Source organism: Caretta caretta, chromosome 10, assembly GCF_965140235.1.
Source record: "Caretta caretta isolate rCarCar2 chromosome 10, rCarCar1.hap1, whole genome shotgun sequence".
NCBI classification, from domain to species: domain Eukaryota; kingdom Metazoa; phylum Chordata; order Testudines; family Cheloniidae; genus Caretta; species Caretta caretta.
Genome location: NC_134215.1, coordinates 82,176,863 through 82,192,718, shown reverse-complemented (window position 1 = coordinate 82,192,718; position 15,856 = coordinate 82,176,863). Strand labels below are relative to the sequence as shown.

General features: G+C 41.9%; 1 protein-coding gene across 2 annotated transcripts in view; it reads right to left on the bottom strand.

Moving 5' to 3' along the window:
- The window catches only part of PAQR5 (progestin and adipoQ receptor family member 5), a 36,652-nt gene that overhangs the window by 4,856 nt on the left and 15,940 nt on the right, over positions 1 to 15,856 (bottom strand). Inside the window, exons 2-6 of one of the 2 annotated variants that reach the window (XM_075133261.1) lie at positions 15,104 to 15,332; positions 13,399 to 13,526; positions 12,875 to 13,080; positions 9,556 to 9,682; positions 772 to 816 (exon numbers count right to left, since the gene is read on the bottom strand). In XM_075133261.1, coding sequence (XP_074989362.1) covers positions 772 to 816; positions 9,556 to 9,682; positions 12,875 to 13,080; positions 13,399 to 13,526; positions 15,104 to 15,154 — 557 coding nt within the window. In that variant the 5' untranslated portion in view covers positions 15,155 to 15,332. The remainder of the gene's footprint in view (positions 1 to 771; positions 817 to 9,555; positions 9,683 to 12,874; positions 13,081 to 13,398; positions 13,527 to 15,103; positions 15,333 to 15,856) is intronic. The other variant, XM_075133262.1, reaches the window with a different exon arrangement.

Here is a 15,856-nt window from a genome sequence, read left to right as displayed (position 1 = left end):
TGAGGTGACAGAGTCAGCATAAACAGACACTAGGAGCAGTGTTGGATTTGCTGGTTCCTTGTGTGGTTTACTATAAAAATCTTCCCAATTGTTTTCTGCAGACCACAGTGGAATTAGCAGCATATTGAGGAGCCTATAGCCATTTCCATGATGGCTGAATCACACAAATTTATTTCCCAGATTACAAGATTCTTACCATTGTGTAAAATATCACAACAGAAAACAAATCAGACAATTTTCTAAGCTCTGATTGGCTAAAATTATGTCTCTTCTAGATGTAGATTAGCATGCACCAGGCTCTTCAACACAGACTCTGAGCAGTTTTGAAAGCATGAAATCTTTTTACATCATCTTGGCACACGTTTCAAAGCAGTATTAATGCCCTAAGGCAAAACACTGAGAAAGTGCTTCCTTTAAAAATTTAGCAACATATATCATATGGAAAAAACAGAGTTTACTTCTTTAAATAGTTGCCAAAGTTATAGTTATTTTGACCTGAGTTTTTGTATTGCTTAATCACAGGAGCTAGATATTGAACTCAGTGTTGTCATAAAGAGAGATCTATTTATATTGGATTACAAGGCCTTGGTCACTGCTGTTGATTCATTAATCACTGATGTTGATTCATTAAGTTGAATCACAGTTTGTTTATAATGCATGACATATCTCAGAATACTTATATTTTACATCCAGCCAAGATTTTGTAAATGCAGTGTTTCAGGGAATCCAAACATATCAGCTAAAATCCAAAATAAATCTGGCCCTTATTACCTTTCTAGGATATCACGGTTATAATGGAGGTATGGCGCACCAAGCCTGTTGGTTACAATCATATGGTAAATGGGAAGGAAAGGGTATGTTTGGGTGGAGAAATATATGCTGGAATTCGTTAGCACGACAAAGAAAATTGTGGAGATGCACTTTATACTTAGTTGGTGCAAAGTCTAAACATAATTTAACAGTCCTCAGCAAATGTGCAAAGAGCTGAAAGAAGTGGTAATTGTGCCAAAAAGGAGAGTTAGAAAGAACACCTCGCCTTTCTGCAGAAAGAAACATGTTCACAGGTGACTTTCATTTACTCCAATGAAGAGCCTGAGATTCCAAACCAAGACAGAACTAGGAAGACACACATTATTGCTCAGTGGTTCACATACTAAGTTCATAGTAAATGCAATGTATCACAATTCTATCCAGATCAGAAATCCAGTTGGAATATCAGTGATCGCAGACACTTCACTTATCCCTTAGAGTCAGATTCCTCTTTATGTCTGATATGGCAGCCACTCCACACACAGGACTCCCAGTGCAATGAGCCCAATTCATCTGGTGTCATTTATAAAGTGGGTGTAAAATGACACCATACTAATTTGGTAACGTCAAGCACCCAGTTTGCATTGGTGAATGAAAATGCCAGTTGCAGGGCACCTCTCCATGTGATTTTTCTCATGGATTGAGCAGAAAAGGCCCAATGTTTACAAAGATATTCAACCTCACAGGCAAGGCCAGTGGGAAGTTATGGGCCCACATCTTCAGTAGTCTGTGTTTTCACTTGATTTGAATTATGAAAGATCTGCTCCCTCACCGTTAAGAATTTTCCATACGAAAGAGCTCTACTACCGATGTAACCTCAAATGTACGCTGGAAGGAAGCGAAAAGAGTTCAGATAGGTTGTGAGTGGCCCTGCCCTAATGGGTCCAGTCCTGTTCCCCTGACCTCAGTAGGAATTTTGCCACCAAGTTCAGCGCAAGTAGCCACTCATTTGTAAACTTCATGTGCATTTGCATGACAATTAGTGCAGTGCACAGCCCGTAGCCCTGATCTGATACTCACTAATTAAGGAATGAACACAGCGTCCATTGGTTTTGTATTTGCATTTTATTTATTTTAAAACTAAAACCAAAAAAACCAACCAAAGATGAGGAGTGGACGGTACAGATGGGGATGAAACCAGATAATTTCCAACCCCAAAATTCCTGGAAGAGAAAAATGGAAGCCTCAGTTAAAACTATTATTTGCAACTCTCGTGGTACTCTGGGATATTTAGTTGTGTGAAAGTGGTTTCTCATGGCAGACTCAACTGTGTTTTTCTACCTTTCATTTCTTTTAGCATCCTAAAAAGAGACGAGACCGGCCTTGATCCTGTAAATCCTTGAGCCGTATAGCACAAGTGGAGGCTACATGTGAGGGCAAGGAAAGTTAAGCATGGGGTGTAGTATGGTGAAAGTAAGCATCAGATCTCCTTCATGCCTGCTCCCAGTGTGGTTACATACAGTGCATTGAATGGGTGTGTCTTGATGCTAATTTGGGTGGTCTTAACTCTGCACTTCTTTCTTACGTCTTATTCTTGCGATCAAGGAGAACTAACTTAGTAGCCGCGCAGCAGCTGTTCCATTGCTGCAAGGTCAAGTTCCTCACTGCTCCTTGCACCTTCTCCATGCAGCACTCTGTGCTCAGGTCATCTAAAGTGCCAACTTCTCAGCTCGTTTAACGCCCCCTCCCTGCAAAACAATTCTTTGTAACTATCTGGACTTTCTGAGCAATGAACTAGAGCAGTGTCTATCAAACTTTTGTACTTGTAACCCCTTTCACACAGCAAACCTATGAGTGCAATCCCCCCCTTATAAATTAAACACACTTTTTTTTTTATTTAACACTATTATAAATCCTGGAGGCAAACTGGGCTTTGGGGGTGGAGGCTGACAGCTCACAGCCCCCCATGTAATAACCTGGTGACCCCCTGAGGGTCACAACCCCCAGTTTGAGAACCCCTGAACTAGATACTTACTAGTGCTCTTCAGATCAGATGTGTAGCTGGCAAGCTGGCCCCCAACAAAGCTCTGACACAGTTGGACTTCTGTGAAAGCCTGTTGTAGCCCTGCAGACTTTGGGTATGAAAAACGATGATGGTGAAGAAGATCCTATTGACTTTCTTTTTACCCTCCTTGTAGGGTGCTGAGCTTCAGGTGCAACTGCAGCTTCCATACCGTCCTGCATGTCATCATGCCATCCATTCAAATACTGCTACTATTTGCCCCACATTTTGCTGCTACTTTTTAGCAATGTACAAATCTACATTTACTTCCATTTCTGAAACATAACACCAATTCTTCAGCCCAGGTGCACAATAATCCATGGGATTTTATGTTCTGCAAAAAAGTTTAAGTGAGATGCAACAAATCCCAGAAATACTTCTGTTTTCTTTCATATGTCCAGTCTTTATTCTAGATCCATGTGGGAATCTGAAGGGAGATTTCCAAGTATGCAAGAGATACTGAGATGTGACTGCTGCACAGATATTGATTCAGTGGGTGAAAAGGATATGGGAAGAAGTAGGAAGTTCTCAGTGAGAGAGCAATGGAGACATCCTGCTTCCCCTAAAAGTCAAAAATATGTTTGTTTTAAGCCATTTTTATACACTTTTACATTTGACAAGTCAGTATTCGTAAAGTACATAAAAGGAAAAAATGCTTTATTACTGACTCACCAACCAACTATCCAGTATTGAAAGAAATTCCTGAGAAGCTGGTAAGAGCTGGTACGGTAGGTTTATAGAAACCCATTAACTTTTTTCTGATGACCATGATAAAGTTCCTGCCTTCATCAAGAAGTTCCATCTTCATGCTGATACACTGATTCATATTCCTATTGATCTTCATGAGGAACAGTATGAAGTGGTTAAGATGGATGGATACATAGAATCATAGAAATGTAGGTCTGGAAGGGATCTTGAGAGGTCATCTAGTCTAATCCCCTGTGCTGAGGCAGGACCAAGTAAACCTTATTCTGCTGCTCTCGCTTTCCTTTCCTTAGAATCATGAAATCTATCCTTTCATGGTCACTTTCACCCAAATTGCCTTCCACCTTCAGATTTGCTACGAATTCCTCCTGGTTGGCCAGAATCCAGTCTAAAATAGCTCTTGCCCTGGTTATTTCCTCCCCTTTCTGAAATAAAAAGTTGTCCAAAATACATTCCAAGATCTTATTGGACATTTTGTACTTTGCTGCATTATTTTTCTAACAGTTGTCTGGATAGTTAAAATGCCCCATTACTACCAGGTCTTGTTTTTTGGATATTTCTGTTATTTGTTCTAGAAGTGTCTCATCCACTTCTTCTTCCTGATCTCATGATCTATAGTAGCCCCCTACCATGATATCACCCCTATTTTTTCCCCCTTTTATCTTTCCCCAGGGATTTTCAACTGGTATGCTTCTCACCTCCTTCTAGACCTCAAAACAAGTGTATATATTCTTGATATATAATGCAACATCTCCTGCCTTTTTCCATGCTGGTCCTTCCTACACAATATTCCAGTCATGAGATTTATCCCACCAAGTCTCTGTGATGCCAATTAAGTCATAATTTAGCTTGTGTACTAATATTTGCAGTCCCTCCTGTTTCTTCCCCATACTTCTTACATTTATGTATAGGCCTGCTTGTTGTTAAAGGCTCCAAGTACCCTGAGGAATCCTACCAGGACCCAAGAATCTTTCTCCATTTTTAGTTATTGTAGAGCAAGTGAAAATAGTTGCCAACTGCTTGATGTCCCATCTGGACAGGTTAATATTGAGCTGGCTGTAATCTGGAGCTGCAGGTTGTTTGAAGGTAATGGCTACAGACTTTGTTTTGTTGGGATTAATAACCAGACCTATGCAAGCTACTTTGCTGTTTACAACCAGCTCAATATTAACCTGTCCGAATGGGACATGGAGCAGCTGCCAGCTGTCAAATACTTGAGTAGCGTCAAAGACAATGCTGAACGATGCTTGAAAAATGTGGATGCTTGTATAGCAGCATCCATGGTTCAGGCCCTTCAGCGGCCTCTGTGGGTACCTCATGACATCAAGCTTTCTACGAACCTGCAGGTCTATAGAATGACAGTTACGCCAACCTTGTTGCGTGGAAATGAAACGTGGGCGCATTGGAGGGCTGAAGATCACTGGACTGATGGTTCTAATTTTCATTGTCTCAGTCAGCTGCTCCATATAAAGTGCCAAGGCAAGATCAGAAATGAAGATATTCAAAGCCAAATCCAACAATCATCTCCATCAGGACTGGAACGGTTCCAGCAGCTTTGTTGGTATGGATATATTATAAAAATGGAAGACCAATGAGTTCCAATGCATGCATGCCAATGAATGCTGCTACCCCTCCGGTGACCAGGTGGGTGCTAAACGCTTCGGTGGCATGACAAGGTTGCCAGTGATGGACAGAAACCTCAATATACAACCAGACAACCTTAAGCACCTTGCCAAAGATCTGTCCGGATGGTGATTGCCTTACAAGAAGGCCACATCCCTTTGGGATTTGCCAAGATGATGATGAAGTGCAAATGGCCTCAGTATTAATCAACCTGAAATCATTATACCATATTGTTGCAATGACATCTTTTATTCACTAAAATAATCTACATGCCTATGATAGTTAGTGCCCACTACTTTTGGAGGTGTAGAAATATACCTGCTTATTGGTAGATGTGGTTGTGACAGGATCCCACAGGGTACAGCTTGAGATTGTGGGATCACTGTGCTCCGTTAACTCTCTCCATCCTGGGCTGTCTCTCACAATGCCTTGATAGTGACCAGCAGCAAACCCCTCCAGGCGCTGTGATCACTCAGAACAACTGTATGTGGAGCCCCACGCCCAGCTAGATTGCATGAATGCTCCAATAGCCACTCACGAATCACACAGAGAAAGGCACCAGAACCAGATCCCCCCAGCTCCCAGCACTGTACCCCAGGAATACACCGTCTTGCACTTCTCAAGACGAGCAAAACAGATTTATTAATTGGTTCACCACTTCATCAATGGAAAGTGGACATACACCTGAGCAGATTTGCCACACACATCATACAAACTCACTGGTAAAGATAAACAGTAAAACAAATGTATTGATTATCACAGATAGATTTTAAATGATAGGCAAAAAGTCAGAATTAGTTACCAAAAGAAATAAAATATGACTATGCAGCCTAAACTCTCAATCCTATTAGACTGGGCAACAACTAGATTAAGCAGTTTTTCTCACCCCACTGGATATTGCAGTCCTTAGTATACAGATTTCCCCCTTGAAATCTGTGCCAATCTCCTCTGTTGGAGTCTTGTCGTCTTCTCAGTGTGTTAGTTGCTTGCAGCGTAGGTGGGGGAAGGAGAAAAGCCAAGCATATGGCCACTCTGTCGATTTTATACCCTCAGTCCATGTGCTTGGAAAACACAAGTCCTGGCATGTCTGGGTGGGCCTTGCTGAGTCTCTAGGCAAGGCTGAGCAATTCCCCTGGTGTGGCCTCATGCAGGTGAATCATTGCATCCTAGCTCCCTTGCTGGACGACGGTTATTGATGGCGCCACCTGGGCATTGGTCACTTTCCTTGCTGTTGCCTCTGGGGAGCTAAAACCTGGTTGATTCCCCAACTTACAGCATGTTTTAGTGACCACCATACTACACAATTCTCAGAACTTCACATGCATTAATGATACACATGTGGACAGAGAAATGACTTTCAGGGGGTCATAGCCTTTCCCCTGATACCTTACAAGGCCTGCTTTATATAAATGAGGAATATGGGGGTTCCAGGACACTCCCCCAAGGTAGAGAATGTCAGTGTTTTTTCTGTGAAAGGTCATAAAAGCTATGATAGATGTGGACGGCCCAAGATTGCATTGGCCTACTACTAAGAGTGGTTTTTTTTAAAAGACAAGAGAGAGATTCATGGGTGGCTGCACTTCTAAACATGTTAGACTGCACTGCTTCCAACACTGTCCATTCTGCAGTTTGGACCAAATTTTGCTCTGTTATAACTCACATTGATTTTGAGGAAGAGTTGCACTGGCGTAACTCAGCAGAATCGGATCCTTTCGCTATAGCAATTAAGATTATGGAAGGATTCTGTGTTGTATGCAAGCAAATGAGATTTACTGTGGTCACTGAGCACTAAATTTCCTGCATGGTGCTAAATGTCTTAAAACTCCCAGGGACTCAGTCAGGCCCTTAAATTCTCTCCCATTTTCTCTCCAATGTTTTCCTGTTGGAGCAGGCTCTCTGCCCCTCGCGTGGCTCATGCACCCTTTGGGGATGCAATCATGAGTTAGCCACTTACATAAACAAGGAAGAGGACTTTGGTGAAGAGACATTCACAAAACTATGGATTTTACAGAACTGTGCACTCCTAGTGTATTTCACTGAACATCAAGCCCCTTGGGGAAAGTGATTCCATGCCACAGGGTGGCATTGCTCTTTCTCTGCAGCTGTGGGCCTGAGCCTGAAAGAGAAAAAGAAAGGAGAGAGACAGACAAAAAAAAAAAAGAAGAGATGGAGAGTCTGGTAGCTAACAAATTCATTGCTGGCACAGTATAAGCTGAAGCTCCATGCTACTGCAGTTCATTTGACAGGGAAGCTCTATTTTGCGTGAATGAAGTTCGGGAAATATATAAAAGCTTCCTATAAGAGTTCAACATCAACTGCACAGAGAGATTCTGATTTTATTATATGTTTATTATGAATAATAGAGAAGTTACCTACTCACAGGGGACAACATTGCACTGCTGATTGTGAAGCAACGGGATGGTTTGGTAGGAAGAGGAAGATGTCTCTAGAATTCAAGAATGATAACTAGGGCAAGAACTATTATCCCATCAGAGATGGCCATTAGAAATCAGTGGGCCCGATTCTCCACTCAGAGTGGTATAAATCAGGAATAATATTATTTGAGTCAATGTAATCATCCTGGTGTAAAGTTAGAGCAGAATCAGGCCCAACAGCCACAATGTCTGCTTATTTGGGAACTTCTTTTTAATTTGTTAAAAAGGTGACATTTGATGGTGGCACCACAGATACAATTGACACTTCAGCATTGCTGAGACAATGTTACACTGTCTTATCCGATCTAGTTAGTGCTGTACAAATTTGTACATGACCGTCTCTACAATTCTGCAATTGGGTGATACTGGCATTTCAATTTGCAAATTAGAAAGAATTTAAAATAGGTTAAAAAGCTACACTTGGACTGGTCAAATTCATTGACATTTCATAACTGTGTTAGTATGGTAATATCTGAAATTGTAAAAGCTAGAGTTAACCCATTGTCACCTGTCTTCATTTGTCTAACCAGACAACAGAAATCAAAAGTCAACCAACACAAAGGAGGAGGGAAAACAAAAGAAGAAGAAAAACAGAAAAAAAGGAAAAAGGAGTGGGGGGGGAGAAGGCAAGACAAGTGGAGTGGTCTAAAATATCAGTTCCTAATTCTGCAGTTCACATAATACTTGGTACTAAAATTAAAATGATGGAGGCAAACCTGCAACCCTGACTTTAGTGAGTAGTCCTCTGCAAGTACCCTACTGAACTCAGTAGAGCTACTTCTGTGAGTAAGTGGCTGGATCAGGACACATCTGGGACACCCAAGCTTTGCAGCATGATTTTTGGTAGACCCAGGTACTGCTACGCTATCAATTTGTTCCCCCCTGGAGTTGCTTCTTTTCTCTGCTACAGCAGAATCACCTCTTCTACTGTTCCATTTTGTTTTGGTGCTTTACCTTCAGGAATTCAGCTCTCCCTGTTCTGTGGCAACAGCATTTCAAACATATTTACATGCCAGCAAAGACCCCAGGTTAGAAGTGTACTTAGAGCCACTAAAGCTGATAGGGAAGCACCCCTCAATCAGCAGAAGCTATTGTGGGTGCTTTGTGGGTCTCCTGTAATGGACACACATGCCAATAGGAAAAATTGGGATCACTACACTCCAATGAAAGGACAATTGACTAATTACGCTGAACTATTCATGCAGCTGCAAAACCAAAAAATCAATCATCAGTTGCAGAGGCAAACTGTGTCATCCTAATCGTAGATATTAACCTTCTACAAAGAAGACTTTAAAGAGGATTTCCATTATGAAGATTAAAAAGATTCTTTTTGAGATTTGGTAGGTAATTCATAACCAGAAGCTAGCTGAGTACTATGGAAATTTTTAGAAATGTTGCTCAAATCCCAATTCCATGCCAGGATACTTTCAGTTTATAAGTCAGTCAGATTGTCAGGGAGGTTAGATTTTAATGATTTTCTCATGGTAAAATTTCTCATACAGTACACGTCATGTTTATTACCCTTTACAAAGGAGGCAATTGGATGTGAGGCCCCAATCCTGCAAACCCTTATGCATGTTCCTAACTTTATGCCCAGGTGCAGACTTCAACGGGACTATCTCTGTGCTTAAAATTAAACTCATGCTTAAGTGTTTGCAGCACAGGGGCCCAAATTTCTTTACCCCATATATCAGGCACATTGTAGTTAAAGAAAAAAAAAGTTACTTTAGGCAGACATATTAAACATAGTAAGATATCAAGTTAGCTTTCAGCAACTCTAAAAATAAAGCTTCCCCGATAAGTTATTTCACATGCTTTCTTGTGAAGCTGCTCTAGCTTCAGTATATGACATGGTTCTAAAATTAAACATCCTTTCCCCTTCCCTTTCCCCAGTTCACACAGCGTAACATATTCCAAAGCTACATTTGTAAATAAACCTGCTTTAGCAGTCACAGTGGGATAATCAGGAGGTAACTGTACCTGGAGTAGCAGGAAAGACCAGTGCTAATGACAGTATTAAGCACAGCAGTGGGTACATAATAGTGATGGAAAGTGCTATTGATCCATTCTTCTGGGAAAACATAGGTTGAATAAGCAATCGCAGAACCTGAAAATAAAATCAGTGCCCAGGTTAGTTTTGAATGTTATTAGTGCCCTTCAGTAACCTCCCGGGTAATTTGCTGATCTTGCAGGTTTCAAACAAGCAAATCTGTGTTATCCTGTGTTTCTTGTAGGCAGATCCTAAATATATTTCAGAGGTGATGAGCACTTGTAGATCCCTCTGCAATTAAAGAAAGCTGCAAGGAAGGACAGGATTTCAGCACCTTGGAAAATGAAACCATTGATTTTTAAATAAGCCTCCAGATTCAGGGGCAAGACTATCAGAAAAAGTCCACTGTTGTTTGAAGCTGACTGATACTGGATACGTAGTGTTGTCGCAGCTGTGCTGGTCTAGAGACAAAGTGGTTGAGGTGATATTTTATTGGACCAACTTCAGTTGCTGAGAGATGCGCCTGTCTCTTTCACCAACAGAAGTTGGTCCAGTAAAAGACATTATCTCATCTATCTTTGTCTCTCTGATAGTGGATAGTCTGCCATTGCCTTGATCAGAGGTGTCTGCTAGTGGACTAGGGACCTTAATTTAACACGTGAAAGACAAAATAAGGAAAAAAGTTTCATCATTTCAGATACTAGGTTAAACACTTCATTAATTAGAGCTTTGAAACTGGTCTGTATCACACAGAAGAGAAACAAATTGACTTAGGACAATAGCATTCCCTGATTTATTGGCAGCCCAGACAGAGAACATTCTATTCTAGCTATGTTTATACATCTTTTTCTGTTAGAAAAAATTAAGGCAAATTATGTGGCTCTGGGATGATTCTGTTCTCACTCACATTGGGTTTTATGCCTGTGCAATGCCATTGACTTCAGTGGAGTCCCTCTTGATTGACTCCAGCGTAAGCGAGGGAAGAATCTGGCCCAGAACCTGTTGTTTTTTCCTGTTGTAAAGTGATAGAATTCTAGTTTGCTTCAGCTGCTCCTTTCAGGTATTTTACAAAAAACAAAGAGCCCAACCCTGCAGCCAGTCCTAACTCAGGCATTCCTCCCCCCAGTGACTGGTAGGGCTAAGGCAGTACTGCAAGATCAGACCATTCAATGGATTTTTTTTAAAATTGCAGTGGAGATGTTCTTATGTCTCCGTTGTGCTTATGTGGTTGCCAGTTATATGCTTTCTTTAGTGTCATTCATATTTATGCTTGAATTATTTCATTAAGTGCTGAAGATAACTTTATTGTTCCAGTTGCTGTCACCAGGACTTCCTTGTAACAGAGATGATGCATCCCACAGGGCGCATTCCTTTACAAATATAATAAATAAACCCAAAGGCAGTAACTTCATGTCAGGATCTCTCTGATTTATAAGCAAGACAGCCAGGTCCCTCTGGATCCTTATGTAGATGCAGTTAGACACATCACAGAGGGGAAACTCTGACTCAGAGCAGGGTACTTTCAGCATCCCCTTGTATGACTGTGGATTGATAAGAATTACCAGCAACTTCAAAGGAGGCTGGACATGTCCTATGATAATAGATAAAGCATGCTATGTTGGCACTGCACAAATGCAGAACATCTGAACCAGCAGGTTAGGGCTAATTTACCTTACTTCATTTTTGGGCGGGGGGGGCAGCTATGGGGGTGTGGAGCTATTTGGATCCTGCGATTTCATTCTTTTACTCCTGGCATTAGCAAAATAGCAAAATCTAAAAACATTGGTGACACACGTTTTACAAGCCACGGGCCACTCCAAACCAAAACAGCCAGTGAAACCCACTGTAAACAAAAGCATGGGATTAATTCACAAATGGTTAGATGGCCTGCATCTCCCTTGATGGTATCTGTAAAAAAAAAAAAAAAACCAAAACAGAGCTATTCTCACACAGCTTGCATGTACTCAGCATTCTTTCTATAGAGCCATAACAGTGTCAAGCCACCGCTTTGGTCCCCTCTTCCTCCGAGATTAACCATTAACACACAGCACAGGTTCATGATAGAAAAAAGTCACAGTTTTACTTCAGTGCTCCCAGACAGAGTGACTTTACCAAATGTTAACATGCAGGACAATACTTCAACATTCTGTGGACGGTAATACAAGTATCTAGCAAGCCATCTCTTTGACTTCGGCAGGTATCAGAGTTGGATTAAGTGTGCGTGTGTCTCTCTGTCTGTCTCAAGCCCTGGGTGTGTCTTCAACACAGTCACGTTGCAATAGTTAAGGACAAGAGGTCCTTCAATCTCCCCTTGCTAATCGGTGGAGCAGGATTTCATGGTGGCATGTGAAGGAAGCACTAGTGAGCTGGACCCAACAGCTCCAGAGAGATGTCATCCGCCAGGCAGGCAGCGGGATAAGTCCTCTAGCTGGCTGGCAGCAGCATGCACCAGCCAGGGCAAATGTCATGTCTTTCCAAAAGAACGACTGTCCCATTGTGTCTCCCATAGTCACCCCAGAGAACCCAGCCCTGGGAGTCAGGATTCAAGCAGCAGAGCATGAACCATCAGAGCCCACTCAGTTCCAGCCCAAGGAGCATTTCATCCCTAATCTTGCTGTGGTTGCATAAAGGGAAAGGACCCCAATTTTGGGGTTGATGCAGGACTTGACTGGGGGGACCAAAGGTAGCTTTAAGCCACTTTTCATATGTCAATCTCTTGGTTCCTGGCATAAATATCAGCAGCCTCAGGACTTCCTGGGTTACTTCAGACAAGGCATTTAAACTCTCTGTTCTTTAGTTTCTGTAACATAGGTATGACCATACTTCCATATCTCATGAAGGTGTTGTGAGCCTTACTTCATTAATGTTCATTGATTAGAGATCCTTGAATGGAAGGTGAAATTTAAGTGCAAAGCATGAATTATTATTAACTGAAAAACACCTACAGCAATCCCAAAATACTTAAGGCATTAAAGACGAATGAGAAAAAAAATTAGACATTGGGCAACTTTTTCAAAAGTGCCTAAATGACTTAAAAGCCTAAGTCCTATTTTCAAAAGTGAATTAGGAGCCCATGTTCCATTGACTTTTAATTAGATTTAGGCTCCTAAATGCCAAAGTCACTTTTGAAAATGGGGCTTAGGCCCAGATCTTTAAAGGTATTTAGGTACATAATTCTTACTGATATCAATGGGAGCTAGGGGCCTAAATACCTTTGAGGATCTGGGCCCTAAGTCACTTAGATGCTTCTGAAGATGTTGCCAATTATTCGGTTACATATTTAACAAGACAATGTTTGGAGACTCTTACCTAAGCTGTACATACTAAGGGCACCATAATCAAAGAAATAACAAATATGTCTCGCCTGGGTGGACATCGCACTGAACGTGTGGGCACAGCTGGATGTGAACGGATAAATACAGCACGTGAGCATGTAGGCAAGAAAGGGCCAGGCATACATGTCATTCCAGATATCCAGCGAATAGGCCAAGACAAACAACTTCCATAGGAAGTACCTGAAATACAGAGTACTGAGTTAGTACCTTGTGCGTTACTAGTGAAATCCCGCCCCATTGAAATCAGTGGCAACACTCCCACTCCTGAGGATTTCACCCTCACTGATTCTTGTATTTTTGTCAGAATTACAATGAATGCATTGATTATTTAAGTTCTCAGTTATATTTTCCTTGTCCCTCCATTAGAATACAGTACATTTCCCACCCAGGTCCCAAAATCACCCCCCCCCCACCCACCCCCAATCACAAAGAGCCATCTACTTAGGGTGATTTTAAACATTTGAAAATACAGCAGTTAATAAAAACCAGCTCAAGTACCAGGCAGGCAAGAAATGTGTCCATATATTCAGTGTTTCATTTGTCATCTGGAAGACACTGAGGAGACAGTCTGCTGCAGAGCTTCTTGGATGGCGATACCCAAACAGGATGCCCTGCTCTCGAAACACCTGCCAGGGGATGATTAGAAGTGCGTCGTTTAGATGGACTGTACAGTCTGTATATTTCACACTGTGTCACAGGAATTGGAGCATGAGCATGAAATGCCCAGTCCTGCAGCAAAACTCCCACTAAACATCTCCCTGCAAAAGGAGAACTTTATCAAGCTGCAGTGCAAAATATTGGTAACTGTATTTAATTCAGAAAGCATGCTACAAAGGAAGGAGAACACATGTTAATGGTGCAGAAAAATGGGTTCATGATCTCATCTAGGAGATGGGCTCATGGGGCGAGGAACAATCGAGGTAATAGCTGCTAAACAGGGTCATAAGAACATAAGAGCAGCCATACTGGGTCAGACCAAAGGTCCATTTAGCCCAATGTCCTGTCTTCCGACAGTGGCCAATGCCAGGTGCCCCAGAGGGAATTAACAGAACAGGCAATCATCAAGTGATCCATCCCCTGTCTCCCAGTCCCAGCTTCTGGCAGAAGACTGAGGATCCTGGGGAAATTCTTGATTAGGACCTTGAGCTCAAGTCACAGGACATCTACATATAGGAGCTGACGCTCTACCTGCAAGCCTGCCTCAGAATTGTTGGCAATGGCTGGTCCCCCAGCTGCTGACTGCTCCCAGCCTCTGTTCCCTCAGTGGCATGTGGAAGCTAGGCTACTGCTCAGCTCCAGCCCAGCCCATTTCTGCAAAATTAGGTCATTCCAAAAACGGCCACTGATTTGCAGTGCCTCCATTTGGGAGCCACATTTGAGACACTTGGGGCCTGATTTTCAGAGTTGTTGAAGAAAATAGCAGGTGCTGGGTCCTCAGCAATTCTGAAAACGAGCCCACTTAGTTAGGTGCCCACATCTGGACGAAGGGATGTCTACACTGCGTCTGGGAGGGAGCCTCCCAGCCTGGGTCCACAGAGTTGTGCTGGCAGGACTTGTGCCAGCACATTGTAAATAGCAGTAGGGCTGTTACGGCTCTGGCTGGCGCTGGCTCTCAAACCAAATAAAATACTTTTATTTGAACTAAAAATATTTTAATCCAATAAATGGCCTTCTTGTGAAAACGAAATTTTATGCAACAAAACTCAACGTTTTTCCTTTTTCACAAAAAAAATCTTGTTTTTAGTGTGAGAGTGAACACGCTTACAGGTATTTAAGTGAATTAAAATTATTATTGAAAATGATCATCAAAATATTTGATCAAAAACCTGGTTTTTGGTGAATGTAAGTTTTATAACCATTTTATAATGTTTTCAATTAAAAAAATTAAAAATATGCTGAAAAAAATTCTCTGGGCTGTTTTTTCAATGCCTCTCTTTCAAACTCTTCAAAAACAAAAACTTTACACAAAACAAATTCACCATTTCAAAAATTTTCCACAGAAATAAGCTCTTTCCCCAGCCAGGTCGAGGGCCACTGATTTGGACATAGGGTTTGGCAACATGCTTTAATCAAGAGATTCATGTGTAGAGCATTAGAAGAAAGTTATCATTAAAAAGAAAAGCGGTCACTGAGGTTTTATTAGGCTACTGAGCCCACAGATTAGCAGCCAAATCGGAGATACATTTAACCAAACCTTACTTACTTTAGGCACTTGGTTAATACTGAGTTGCCTGCGCAACTTCCAGCCCAGCATGGTGCGTTGGGCTCGGTGGTGATGATTTTGGCTCGGAATGCTTGTTAAATCTTCACCTCCTTCGAGACAGACTCCTGCGTAGTCTTCATCTATGGCCTCAGGCCAAACTCATCCTTATTTACACCTTCCTGTCTCCTCGCCCAGCTCTTGTTGCCAAGGCCCTCCAAGTGCTTTGGTGCTAGGGAGCGCAAGAGAACAAAACAAGGTGGATTGCTATAGCAAGAGTAACAAACAGGGAAAGGGCCCCGGGCCAGGTAACTGGATTCAAACCGTCATTGGCAGCTCTAGCCTGTGTCACATCCCTACCAGCTGCTCTCTTTTTTGTTTCTATACCCAGTTAGGGTGCCAGTTTGGGATTCTTGGGTTTAGTGAAGGCAGGTGTGATGTAGAAGGCAAGACAGTGACATTCACCCCTGTGCGAGGTCTATGCACAGCTTACGTCACACGTAGGCCATCAAAATGGGCTGACGTGAAACCTATGCTTTGAGATGACCTTTTGCATGAGGGAATGTCACCCTAAAGCAGTGGTTCTTAACCTTTACTTCAGCCTGCACCCCTTTGGTTCTCAAAATATGTTCTCGCACCCCTTATCAAAAATCGTTGAAGTAGGTCAGTTCTTTAAACCTATTTGTATATTACAGTAATCGTTAAAAAATGTGTAATTTTAATAAATACATAGGTTTGATGAAACAAAGTAGTTGT